Consider the following 14,016-nt stretch of genomic DNA (forward strand, 5'->3'; position numbering starts at 1 on the left):
TTTAGAGGAGCTGCATCTCACTGCCTCAGCCCAGACTATGCAAGATTCACACATTTACTGCAGAAGATTCTGATACCTTATGTAAAGGTTGGGAATGAGAATGGTCAGTAATTAGACCTGAGTTAAGATAACTCAATTTCCCCTGAGTTAGGGAAAATTGAGCCTTACTTTGTAGCAAACATTGAAACAAATACTAGCCAGATTAAGTACATAAAACTATATATAACACTATAAAAGTATATGTATTTATATGGAAAAATATACTAAATGAAAAACTTAATCGATGAAACTATATTCAGTGATTCCATTTTGATAAAATATATATATATGTATATATGCATATATATGTTTAGGGAAAAAAATACCAAAGCAACAATAATGCTGACCTTTGGGTAGAAGGTTTTGATTATTTATTCTGTCCATTCATACTTTCCAAATGAGTTGGGTGATTTTATAATACATTTTTTTAATTCCACAAAGCATGTAGACTTGAGTGAGATGCTGTGAGATGTATTCTAGGTGAAATGTGCCTCTCTCCAGGGACACCAGCTGCCAAGTACTATGATGCCTCAGCCCAGAAAACAGGCACTTTATATTCACCAGTTCGCTCAGTTCTCTCTCCTGCACGCTGGGCACCCCAGAATGCTTCTATGGTGTGAATTAGGCTTTTGTGTCCTGTCTAATGAGAACATGTGGTTGCCACCCTTGGGCATAAGCTTTTAGCAGTGAGTTTTTGCTGGTTCTTTGGCCTCTGGTTCATTGCCAGTTTCTTGTTTGCTTTCTAAATAAGCTGCTTAATGGCACAACTTTGCTCCCTTACAGAATGCAACTGCTCTGCCAGGTACTTGGCGAAGAACGGACGTGCACTTAGAAAACCCAGAATACCACACCAGATGGTATTTCAAGTATTTTTTAGGACAAGGTAATTATGCCATTTCAGTGTTTCAGAAGAAAGGTTGTTCAAAATGAAACTGAATGTTAGTGTAATTTCTGGTACACTATGTATACGAAGTTAACAATTTATGTACACTAATGTCAGGGCGTTTCATGTCAAGGTCAGTAGTAAACTCAGAAGAGTACAATTCAGGGTCACAACCCTAGTATTTGTTTGTTTGGTTTGGATTATTCTAAGTTTCAGAGGTCCAAGGGTTTTTGATTCTGTTTTTGTTTGGTAGTCGTATTTGTGTCTGGAGAATCACAGAGGGTACGTACATAATCTGAATGAGTGCTGTGAGACATAAGACAGTGGAAAATAATTTCAGACTTAATGCTAGTATTGCAGGTGTAGTGCATCTCGAACACATCTTTTAAGGTGATGAGAGAGAGAACTGGTTCCGTAAGCTGGGGCCAGTAGAGAACTATAGAGACATTGGCCTGTGGGCTCATGTGCACTCATTCATGCTGTCCTCCAGGCAGCATGCACAGCAGTGGGGTCAGAGGGCGGGCAGGCACAGTCGCTGCCCTCACGGAGCCTGTAGGATGAGTTTGCACCCTGGCTCTGCCATTGTTACATTATTAATGTAGGATCTTGCACGAGTTACTTGTCACTTCCCTGAGACTCAGCTTCCGGTCTGCAATGTGGAGGGATTACCAGTCTCTACCTACTAGGTTTGACAGAAGTTTCAGTGTAACATGCAAGAATACCACTAACCTGAGTGGCCAGCACTTCCCAGGAGCTTGATCACTAATGTACAGTTAGAAAGGAACAAAGGGCTCATGGAACCAGCACCCAAAGATAGCAAATGGAAGTATGTCAGCAACAGAAGACTTTGGGAATTGAAAACCAATTGCTATTGCAGGATTCAAAGTGAGTTAAGAGAAAGTGCTTATCAGCTTAACACATTTGTTTGAGGATGTGATGCTTGAGCTTTTAATGACAGTGATCAGACTCAAGTGACATCTTTTAAGTACTCAGTACAGTATGACTCGTGTATTTGACCACACAGAATTTATTTGGGTGGGTTGGGGAATATAGAAACATTTATAATGAAAGACATCTTCAGGGAAAGTTATCTTCCTTCTCGCTTGCAAGCTAAAGCCCAGAGCGGTGATGACTTTATAGGAAATGTTGCCGAGAGTTTGGATGCTATCAGCTGCAGATAACAAGAAGCTTGATTCAAACTGGCTTGAAAAACAATGAGTAGAACAGAAAACCTAGAGGAAAGGCAGGCCCCTGGATTGGTGGTTTCCAAACTGCAGTGATGTCAAGGACCCAGGCCCTTTCTCATTTCATGCTTCCCTATCCTAAATGAGCCAGTTTAGTCCTCCTCAGAGTCACAAGATGGTTGTATCAACGCCAAGCATCACCTCCACACACCACCTCACTTTAGGAAAGGAAACCTTTGCAGAAGTCCCTCGGCAGAGTTCTCCTTTCCTTTCACTAACCAGAATTTGGGTCACATGATCATCCCTGAAACCAAACACAGGCAAGGGGAAAGGGGCACAGGATTTTCAGCCAGTGGTCAGGGTCTGCTGCTGGCCTGGCCTTTGTGGGATTACTGTCCCCTGAGCGTGTGGGAGGAGCTTACAGCACTGGCTGTGTCCACTGCTGGCTGACTGGAGGAACCAGATGCGGTCTCACTGTTTCTTTTCCAGTCCATCAGAACTACATCGGAAACGATGCAGAGAAGAGCCCCTTCTTCCTGTCCGTGACCCTCTCTGACCAGAACAATCAGCGAGTCCCTCAGTACCGTGCAATTTTGTGGAGGAAAACGGTAAGGACCTGACTCAGGCTTAGAGAGTGACCCTGTCCAGGTACCTTGGCCAGCCTTTCCGAGGGGCTCCTTTCAGTGTGGCTACCCCAGGCACCAGTATGCAGAATTAATTCTGGCTGCGCCTTGCCTCATCCTGTCTGTCCCGCTAGAATGTGTACTCATGGGAGCCTGGAGCAGGTTGCTGTGTCCGCAGTGCCCCACCAGCTAGCACCATGCCTGCACATAAGAGGCACTCTGGAAATGTGTGTTGGCTGAATTAGTGAGTGACACCAAAGTCCAGCCTAACTTCAGGGCAGTGCTGCCTCTATTTATAGAAACACCATGGTATGTTTCTGGAATTTTTCTTTTTAAAAGCAAGCCTAGGGTCAAAATCTCTTTAGTGTAAAGTCCTACACATGAAATTGTTTCCTGCAGAGAAGGATCAGCAGCACCCGCCCACCCCATGCCCCTGCCATTAGGGACAGCCTGCCATCACACACACAGCAGCATCAGAAGCAGAGTTCACGCAGCAATCAGGGGAGACCATGCTGGGCATGCGCACCGTGGTCTTTGCGTTGTTCCCCTAGTGAGAAGTACAGTGCTTTCATCCAGAGCCTCTTATCGTCTGCACCAGGTCGGCAGTTTCCTGGCCTACTTTTTACTTATTTATGTTTATTTTCTGTTTATTCATTACAGCATTCCCATCCCTTCTGGTTTCCATATTCTCTTGAGAATGACTTAGTTGCTTTGAACAAATAATCGGTCTGTTTTCTTTGCTCTCCTCCTGTTCCTCTCCTAGTCAATGTCTGGGTACATGGTGAGAGGGTTACGTGGCCTTGTGGTGACAGATTACTTGGATGGGTCCCCACAGTTTCCCTGGTTTCTGGTGTTCCATGTTCTGATGGGGACTCTGAACTGGGGACCACTGAAACATAAGTAGTTCTTTTGGATCATGAGAAAGCACCTGTTCCTGCACCCATGGGACCATCATTTGCTGCTTCTAAAGTCCTTCTTCAGTCCGATCTCAGCTCTCTGCTGGTCTCCCAGCCTCTCAAAGCTCTATAGCACTTCCCAGCCCTACCTCTGTGAGCCATGGGTCAGATGCAAGGAGGCAGGACCGCCACCTTAGCCATGTCTGTGATCTTCTGAGTCATCTACACTGCCAGCTACTTCACCATGATCCAGGCGCACAGGGATGTGCAATTTGTGGGAAGAGCCCTGCCTGCAAAGCCATCCTCTGGTCCACGCGCACTCCTGGGGCTTATTGGGATGTCCTTGTAGCACCCCACCCTAGCCCCTTCTGGGCCAGTCCTGGGAATGAGGCAGGAAGTTCCTGGCATCTGATCCTTTTGCGCTCTTATCATCTTCCTTCTTTCATGGCAGGAAGAAGTAGGTTTCCACTTCTGCCCCTCTGGGATAGGTTTTTTTAGCATCTTCTTCCTTTGGAAAGTAACGGTGAGCTGGTAGCAAGGTACTGAGGGAGGGATCATAGGACAAACGCTGAAGGAAAATGGGCCGTGTCACAGTGTACAAGCTGGAGAACAGTGTCAGAGATCTGCGTCAGGTCTGATAGGCCAGGGAAGCTTCCAGATAGACAGATGAAGGATGGAAGGGAACTGGCCACATACAGAGTGCAAGAGCAGCCCAGGAATGTTCCAGACAGAAGACTGACAAGTACAAGGAAGACAGGCATGCACTGTGGGTTGCTGTCAGCTGGTCTTGGAGGAGTCCTGGGGTTTAAACTGTAGAGCCACTGAGAGGGCAGCAGGGGCTGCCGTGTACACAGGGTGTTTGTCTCCTTCTATTATGCAGTGCCGTGCCTGAATCCAGTCTCTTACACTGGCCTGAAATTATGTGCCTAAGGCAAGGTGAGTGTGTGCTCCCAGCAAATAGAAGTGCTAGAGAAAGTGGGGAGCTGAGCAACACTGGAGGGGGCAGTTATTGAGCACCATTGGCCTCAGGCAAGCCCTGGAGGCTGGGAGTGGAGGGTCCAGATGTGGGACCTCACTCTCCCCAGTCCCACAAGCTCCTGTTCTATTGGTTATAAAGCAGTTGGAAAAACAGTGAATATAGAACCCTTCTTTAAGAAGCCATGAATACCTCTGCAGGACTTTTTGTAAACATACAGAAAAGACTTTTTTAAAAAAAGATTGATACTAGTCGTAAAAATTCCATCCAGATAATAACAGTGACTAAAAAGAAAATGATCAAAATCCAGCTGCTCAGAGGTAATCATGGCAACATCTTGCTAACCACCGCCAGGTGCATCCAGCCACATGTGCATGTCTGGTGCACGAATGGGGTGGTTTGGCCTGCACTTCCGTCTCCACACTCACTTCACACAGCCTGATGTGCCCATGCACCTGGCTCTGCCTGCACACTTGGTGGCTCCCTAGAAAACCCAGAACCATCCTAATCCAGCATGGACTCTGAGAAGCTGCACTGGGAAGGTGGGGGGAAGAGCTGGGAGCCCTGTGTACCTGTCCACACACGCAGCTTGTAAAGATGTCACTCTCATCGAGGCAGGTACCTGGGGCCTTCACCTGTACCATTAACGCTAAACTGCTTTGAACTTCTCTTTAAAACTGCCTCTGGATCCGGAGCTATAGCTCAGCTCCACTGCACCTGCCTGGCAAGCACAAGGTCCTGAGTTCGATTCCGGGTACAAAAAAAAAGCTGTCTTTGGTGTGTTTGGCAAGAAGTAAAAGGAGACAGGAAATTTTTGCTGCGCAAAGGAGGTGCAGCTTGAAGACCTACTTTTAGGCAGGTTGATATTCCAAATGAGTGACCACAGTATAAGGTCTGGGGCCAGTAAAACACAAGGCCGCAGAAAGAACTTAGGTGTCAACAGGTAGAATCTGGGACATTTGAGAATATGTTTTCCTGTCCTCATATTCCTTCCTTCCTTGAAAATGTTTCACATCTAACGCACTACATCCAGGAAGCCAGTCTGATTTCCTTGGCTGGTAGAGAATCTGCAGGGTGGGCCCTATGCAGGGCGACCTCTAGGGTCCACTGTGAAGACATCTTGCTGCCCAGCCCTGGGGTTGTGACAGTGTCAAGTCTCCAGGGCTGTGGATGTGGAAGTTTTCTTTATGAAAAGAGACACAGCTTGGAAAAGGAGAGGCACTGCCGTTGTTCAGAGCTTGAACAGGGCAGTGGCAAAAGTATACCAAAGACACAATAAAAGTGATAACTCTTTATTTGCCCATTTTGTGCAAGTTACATCCTAAAACTTTAGCCTTGTGTGTGACCAATTTTATGGTTAGTCGGATTTAGGAGGGATTTTAAATGTCTACCTTCTGACAATCGCTTTTGCTGACCATGTAATAGTAAGTCCTTTGTGGAGTCTAGATCTATATTGTTCTTTGCTGAGGATCAGAGAGTAAGAACAGCACTCGTATGGTGTTGTGGTTTGGACTTGGGCTGGTTCATTCAGGCAGCTCTTCACGTAGCCCCTGGCCAGTCAACAAACATTCATTGAGTACTTTTTAAAAGCTGGTCATGATGGATACTCATTTAGAGAGGAAAAAACAGACTTTACCTAGATCAGCACAGATAAACATAAAATATATGTCATGAAAGCCTCTCAGAAGATTGAGGTGATTTCTAGTTCAGCAAGTCTTTAAATTGCAAGTAAATCGCATTGTCAAGTGAAAACTATTTTCTTCTTATGATCTCTGAGGCTTGCTCGACTCTTGGCTCTGAGATCAAATAAATCCCTCTCATCTGGCCCAGGAGCTGGCAGTGGTGGAGGCTCCAGCCTGTGGCGGGTTGACCCCATTGCTTTGAGCCCTCAATGAGGCAACAACACCTCCTGGCAGGAGGAACCTGATGATGGAGGAATCCTAGGTGGAGAACCTGCTCACTTCAGGGCGAAAGAGAGAAGAAGAAACCAAGTCCCTTTCGAGGGCATCCCCCCCTCCAGTAACCCACTAAATCCTATCCCTTAAAGGTTCCCCCTCCTTTCAGGAGCACTACAGGCTGGCAATCAAGCCTTTAACACACAGCCTGTAGGGGACACTTACCAAAGTATAGCAGGTAGCTCAGATGCTCCCCATACTTATACTAAGGCACTAAGGGCCTGTATGTTGAGGAGTCATGCTCAAATCCATGAATGTTGGGGGCAGGAAGGTAGCCAAAGATGCTGTTAGGCCTGAGCAGAAGTTTTTCCAGCACAGAATGTGTTTATTCCTGTACACAGTCCCTAAAGAATGAGAAAGGCCAGACATGAGTCCCTTTCAGTGACCTGATAAGGATTTTTGGGAGACAGAAGTTGCAGACTCCTCACTCATCAGGTGTTTGGACTTTTCCAGGGGACACAGAAAATATGCCTTCCCTACAGCCCCACAAAAACATTGTCTGTGAAGTCCATCTTAAGGTGAGTAAAGGAAAAAACAGCCACCCCTGAGTCGGAGGTCTTTATAAATGGTTTTCCTGAGTCTTCCTGAGTTAGCTTTCCATGAAGCCTTGGCTGCCTGGTGCACACTGGTTTGGCAGCAGCCGCATTAGGTCCATTACTGTCTGCATTTTACCAGGGAGGAAATGGAGGTTCCGGAGAGAAAGCCGAGATCACACAGCGATCTGCAGATTCAGAGCCTCTCTCTGTAGCATCTCTCCAGCATGCATTTGTTGCTTGCTTCTTTTTCCTTGCATTCACTCAGATACTTTGGTTTTAGAAAGAAAAATCAAAGAAATATTTTCATTTTTATACTTCAAAATAGAAACCCACATGTCAGCAAAGGCTGCTCTGAGGAGAATGTGCTTATTCTTGCCAGACAGAAAGTTAAATAATTGGAACATCTGGCTGCGCCCTACTCAGCTGTCCCTCGTGCCCCACCTTCCCACCTCCCTTTCTTTTGCCTGGGTGCCAGCTCCCTTGGGATGCTACCCCAGGGCAGAGGCTGTGGCCTGTTGCCTTGTCCCTGGCTGGGATGTTACAGTAGCTTCTTTGTCAGGCACTTTGCTAAATGCTTTACAGACATTCTCTTGTAAATCTTTAAATTAGCTCCATGAAGTCGACCTATGATTATCTCCACTCACTTACCAGCAGTCAGCACCTCAGAGAGGTGAAGAGATTTGGCAAAGAGCTCACAGCTGGTACACTGCCAAGCTGGGATTTGAACCTAGATCACACGGACTCCAGGGCTCTGGCTGTCCACTACTCATGTCATTTCGTGTAAAGGGTAGAGCTTATCCCACTGCCCTGGCCATTGCCTAGCTATTGGTGCTCAGCTAGGTGGCGATAGGAGATGTTTCCAGTGCCCCCAGGTAACAAGTCATAGCTACAACTCCTGTTTGCCAGGATGTCACTCAGAGCAGCAGTCTTGGCTCCGTCGGTTCAGCACTGCTCCTGGCTGATTAAATGGCATCAAGATTAAGAAATAAAATTTTATGTCCCATTTTCAAGCTTGATTTGGTCTTCAAATTGCAGACCTCCTGTCTGTGTTAAGCCTTCTGATTTTTCTCCAGAGCAGCCTGAATTTCAACAGAGAGGTTAACATTTGTGTTGAACACAAAAATATCTTGCTGCTTCTAAGGAGCTGTAAAATTTAACTCACTGTGAGAAAAATACTTTAAATAATACTAGCTTAAAATTTCTGTTGATCTTTTTCCGCTAAGTGTTAACGTACCTCCTTTCTTCTTTACATTTAAAGATCTGGACTTTTTTAGAGTTATAATTTCATTTAGTTTGGATTATTAAGTCAGGTAAGCCTGAGTGTAAGTCCTAGCTCTGCTAGTAATCAGCTTTGTTAGTCTTAACCTGAGCCTAAATTTCTTCACTTCTAAAATGGGGACAAATAGTACTGGCCTCTTAGGGATTCCATGAAATAAATCACACAAAGCAACTGCTAAAGCAACTGCAGATGCCTGACATATAGTGAGTGTTCTATACGTATTGGTTCTTATTATTTTTACTTTTTACTTGTGACTGTTAGTGCCTAGTGAAAGGGACCCTAGAGTCATCAGTCCACACTGCCCATTTTACCTCTAGAGGAACTTCAAATGTATTAACATTGCATATCCAAATAAATTATTAACAAATACTCTTATGGGCATTTTGCCCTGTGTGGCAGACAAGTTGCCAAAGGAAGAAAGAGATATCTGTTAATCTTACTCACATTTTATCGTTTTTCTAGTAAACAAAAATAAGAATCTGGCCAGGCATGGTGGCACATGCCTGTAATCCTAGTGCTTGGGAGGCTGAGGCAGGAGGACACCAAGAGTTTAAGGCCCCCCTGGACTATATAGTGAGTTCCAGGCCAGCCTGACCTACATAGCAAGACCCTGTCTAAAAAAAAAAAAATCCGGAAGATTGGTCAAGGTCGCCTGAAACAGGTGTTCCTGATTTCCCCCTTTCTCGTGTATGCCATGAGTATTAGCTACATAATAGATGACTTTGATGTCTTCATCCATGCCTCCCTCCCTCCTTTGTTGGTTTGTACCCCCTGTGTGCCAGGCCCTTCTGAGAACCCAGAGGTGATTGTCTGGAAGCTCTTAGTGTCTCTGAAGAACTGAAACTAGCTCCACCTTAAGTTTCCACTGCACTGTAGCTCATTCCATCTGTTCTCTTTCAGTGCCATGAATCTGGACAAATTCGAGAAAGGTCCTAGGGAAATTTTTCATCCTGAGATACAAAAGGTAATGGAGAATTTCTGCTTCTTAATTATATAAAACTGATCATTGTGTTAGGGCAGAACTGACAAGCCATTGGGGGTTTTAGTTTTAGATTCAGAGCAGAATCACTTATGTAGCTTTTAAAACGTCTTCACAAGAGACCCTCACAGCTATGCTGAAAGTGGCCGTAGCAGACCTTAAAACCAGTTAGAAATACAGATGTGCCAGAGCCAGGGTGTCTTCACCACTTCCCTCTGCAGATCCTTAATTTAATGCTTGCCCCACCTCCAAGCCCGGGCCCCCCATCCCCCACAGGTACAAGTCCGGAGGCTGACCCCGGCAGTTCCTTCTGTCTTGGGCCTCTGCACAGGAACACCCACACACCCACACCACCACCCGCCCAGCAACATGTCGAGCCCACCTCTGCTCAGACGTGTCTGCTTTGCTTCCACACAATAAAAGAGGACAAGAAGAAAGATCCAGCAGCATTCTGTCATCCCTCTTGCTGTTTTTTACCAAACAAAAGATGCTTGCAATGCTTTCCCTACAGTTGTGCTTTGAGTTTTCCCATCATGAGGAGTTCTCATGAGCCTCCCCTGCCCTCTGTGCATGATAGCACAGGTGAGGGTCAGTCTCTGCTCAGGGCGTTTCAGCTGCCACCAGCTGCCACCAGCTGAAGAAGTCCCTCAGGAGCCCTCAGTAATGGGCTTTGGGCAGGCAGGCTTCTTAGCAATCACAGGACCCTGAGATGAACAGACCCTAACCGACTGCATTGCAAAGGAAGTAACTTCCCTTCCAAAGAGCTATTTTAAATGTTCTTTGTCTGTTGCTGGCAACAAAACTGTAGTGACATTTTTTGCAACCAAAATCTTTCCAGAAGCAATGTGTGATTAAACTACTTTAAGTGACTGGAGACACCGGGGTGTCTGTGTGTTTCTTCCTGCCTTTTTTTTTTCCTCCCAGTACTGGGGGATCGAACCCAGGCATATTCAATCACTGAACTACATGCTCAGGCCTCTGTTTTTTCCTTCAAAACAATGTCTTGCTAAGTTCCCCAGGCAGAACCCAAATTGCCCTCCCTCTGCCTCAGCCTCCTGAGTGTTGGGATTACAGGTGGGCACCCTCATACCAGGCTGTGTCTTCCTGATTCTCTCCATCATCTTTGTTAGGATATGACTTTCCTAACCCTATAGGGCTATATTTGAACATTTTAAAAAATAAATATGTGTAATCACTCTCAAATTCTTTTATATAGAGATATTTTTTTAAAAATCAGCACCAGATCAAACTAATAATTAGAATCATGCCTTTGTCATATACATCAACAATAGGGCTATATGAAGAAACAGTGTTGGCTAGGTGTGGTGGAGCACGCTTTAATCCCAGCACTCTGGGAGGCTGAGGTAGGAGGATCTCAAGTTCAAGCCTCCCTGCCTCAGAATTTAGAAGTGGCGAGGTGAGGGGAGCTCAGTGCAAAGGCCTTGTGTTCAGTCCCCAGCACTGAAGGAAGGAAGAGAGGAAAAGAAGACAGAAGAAAAGGAGGAAAATGGGTTACTTACAGAAACTGTACTTTCCTGGGCCAAAATTATAAGTCAGGAAACAGCAAAAAGGTAATCTAACTGATAGAGACCAATTCGGGAGTATTTTAAATACTTAGCAAGTTACCTGGGACATTGGCAAACCAGATCACATGGCAGAAGCACTGGTTCTGAGCAGATAAAACCTAAAACAGAAACTGCAAGATAAACACACTGAGTGCAGGTGACATCCATCCTGCCTCTAGGCCACATGCTGAGACCCCAGCCCCAGAGCTCGGCAGCTAGCTGATGCAGCCTGACCAGGGGCCAGGGCACAGAGCTCGGTCCTGGTGCGGAGCTCCTGGCAGCTGTGTGTTTCCCCTGGCCTTTCACCGTAGCCAGTGAGGATGAGCACCACAGGTGTGGGAAGAACGGCCCAGGCTCCTCTCAGCCTCCAGGCCTCACATGTGATTCTGAAACAGTGAAACTGCATCCCTGAGTGGCAGAGATCATGAACTGTGCAGAGAGTTTTGCAATGAAAACTCACACAGTGACTTGCAAATACAAAGACTCCGGGGGGTAAAACAGTGTTACAGTGTTACCTTTTCCCACCTTCCAGAAATAATAAAGATAGCTGGATTCTGCAGGCGGAGGCTTCCTGGTAAATACAATGGAGGCTTGGAGGCCTGGAGGCCGCAAGTGGTTCTTCGAGCATTGCCCAGTTTCCAGCCTCCAGCTGACTAGGCTGCTCTCCTGGGAGCCTGGGGCAAGGAGGAAGGAAAGGCCTATTCCAGCCCCCTCAGCCTCCATCCTGGCCCTCTTCTCTCTCTGGCCTGTGGGGCTCACGGGGCCGCCCTTCCCCACAGCAGAGTGTCCTCTGCTGATGGCTGTAGAGCCTCTGGCTTTTGTGTCTGCTTATCAGCCGGCATCTACTTGCTTAGAAGTAGATTCTGGAAAAATGGAACTTTATGTAATTAGTTTACAGAAATACCAAAAAATGTATGCATCAGGAAAAGCAAACCTTGTATAAATATTTTAATACTAAATTTATTGAGATATAGGTGCTTCAAGTGGTGGCCGTCCAGCACCCCAGCATTTATTAGTGGCAACTGCTGAAGCGTGTGTAGTTTTTTGGCAGTCTTATATCTGTGGAGCGGCTGAGGATGAGAAGGAAGACACTGAAGGTTGTTGTGTGTGCACACTCATCCTGCCTCGGGCCGAGACAGGGATCCCACAGGGACCTAAACCCATGTCCCTACAGGGCCGCAGCCTCACATTGCTGCTCTTCGGAGGGAAACTGTTAGAATCAGGCCAGTCATAAGGGTAAAACCCAAGACCTTTGGCGCCTGTGTTTGGTCATTGTCTTTTTTTGTTTGTTTGTTTGTTTGTTTTTGTTTTTAAAAAATACCCCACCTTGATTATTTTTAAAATATCCTATCAAAAACACTATGAATAAGATCTAGTTCGGCTTTCACCGAAAGCCAGGATGAAGTAATCCCTGTAAGGCGTGGCCATAACTGTCACATTTCACTTGGCAGGACTTGCTGGTTCTGGAAGAACAAGAGGTGAGTAGCTTTGCGGAGCCCTTGGCCCCCACCGTGCCTGCTTGTCTGTACATGCACTTTCCCCTTCTGGAGAAGTGAGACCCTCTGTGGTCCTCACAGCAGCAGTCTACCGAGGGCTTTCTCAAGGGAAGCTCCAAAAACAACGCATAGACAGTCGTATGCAAAAACAAAACTCTTAAATCTGCTTGGAAACATTCAGATGGCAACCTTGAGTTCAGGGTGAGTAATGAGATTTCTATTTCTATCAAGTTAAGTTGGCAGTCTTTTTTTTTTTTTTTTGTCTTTTTGAGATAGGGTCTCCTATGCAGTTCAGGCTGGCCTTGTGCTCACTTTGTAGCCCACGTTGGTCTTCAATTTGCAAGGATCCTCCTACCTCAGCCTCCTAAGTGCTGGGATTAACAAGAGCACGCCACCATGCCAGGCCTTAGTAACATTCTTGACATACAGGATACCAGATACATTTGTTTATGTTATATGAAACATATATATATATAAACATATATATACATATATGTTTCTATTCCCTATTGTCTTTTTTTGTTTTTTAAAGAGATACTGATTTTCTAAACAGATAAACGAACAGAGAGAAATATGCAACTATTATCACCAGGCAGCTGATTAAATAAATGATAGTGTATGCACACTACGCCATTCAGTAAATGGCAGTAGCATTTGTCCAGGTGCTTGGGCCAACCTGGGTAAAATCTCTTAACGCTGCTCTTTCTCTCACACCAGTATCTGATCCATCAGCACATCTTGTTGACAGTTCTTCAGAAAATACCCCAAACCCAGCACTGCTCAGCGCTTCCACCACAGCTGCGGTGCTGCACTGACGCCACCCTGTCTTCTCTCACCTGGGGGCTCCAAGCCAGATTTCTGTTTCTCAGTTTTATTTCCCTCACTGAGGAATATTTTTTGAACTGGCAAGAGTCCCTTCTTACGATGCCTTGGAGAAGGTGTTGCTTTCAGAGCACAGGTACTCGCAGAGTCCTGCAGCTTCCCACCTGGGCTGCATAGGAGCATTTACCCCAAGTCTAGCTGGGGTTAGTGGTAAACCATTCATTGCAAAGATGGGCTGAAGAAGAAGTTAATAAGACTAGTGATGTTCCCAAAAAGTCAGCTACTTTGGTAAAGTGGTGTCCTTGTCCCTAAACTCCTGCTTTGTGTGTTTACCATGTGGAGAGACACCTCGAGAGAGCACATGGCATCCTGTGCTGTGGCGCACACAGGGCGAGGGCACCATAGGAACACAGAGTGCCCAGACCAGAGTATGGGGACCATGGTATCCAGTTTTGAGTAAGACCATCCTTTCCAGTTCCAAAGATTCTTTGGGTATCAGAGAGACTTTGCTTTCCCCTCATGCTCACTTCCCACAGAAAGAAAAATACTTCCCAGCATACTTTAATTCCCAAGATCGTGCCTGCACACTGGCTTGCAATCATGTTGAATGCTGTCTCAGGAAATTTAGAGCCTAACACTTCTAGGTTCTGTACAAGTAGGAGTAATAGAGACGGCTGTTGACACTCACAGATTCCCTCCAGCAGTTACCTCCCCTGGCATCCAGGTCTGGTCTTGCGACCTCAAGAATCTTCTCCTTCCTTCAGAGCCCTCTTGCAGCCAGCT

General features: G+C 45.9%; 1 protein-coding gene across 8 annotated transcripts in view; it reads left to right on the forward strand.

Annotated features, from left to right (window-relative positions):
* Garnl3 (GTPase activating Rap/RanGAP domain like 3) overlaps positions 1 to 14,016 on the forward strand; it is a 140,428-nt gene that overhangs the window by 71,585 nt on the left and 54,827 nt on the right. For 5 of the 8 annotated variants that reach the window (XM_005004022.4, XM_063227765.1, XM_063227747.1 and 2 more), the window contains 5 exons: positions 823 to 922; positions 2,596 to 2,714; positions 7,010 to 7,074; positions 9,272 to 9,335; positions 12,367 to 12,393. In XM_005004022.4, the coding sequence (XP_005004079.2) occupies positions 823 to 922; positions 2,596 to 2,714; positions 7,010 to 7,074; positions 9,272 to 9,335; positions 12,367 to 12,393 (375 nt within the window). Of the gene's footprint in view, positions 1 to 822; positions 923 to 2,595; positions 2,715 to 4,543; positions 4,562 to 7,009; positions 7,075 to 9,271; positions 9,336 to 12,366; positions 12,394 to 14,016 lie in introns of those variants that run through there. The other 3 variants (XM_023565459.2, XM_023565460.2, XM_063227762.1) reach the window with 3 other exon arrangements.

Source organism: Cavia porcellus, unplaced genomic scaffold (assembly GCF_034190915.1).
Source record: "Cavia porcellus strain 051 isolate PalLab524CR breed Dunkin Hartley unplaced genomic scaffold, mCavPor4.1 scaffold_1, whole genome shotgun sequence".
In the NCBI taxonomy this organism is placed as follows: domain Eukaryota; kingdom Metazoa; phylum Chordata; class Mammalia; order Rodentia; family Caviidae; genus Cavia; species Cavia porcellus.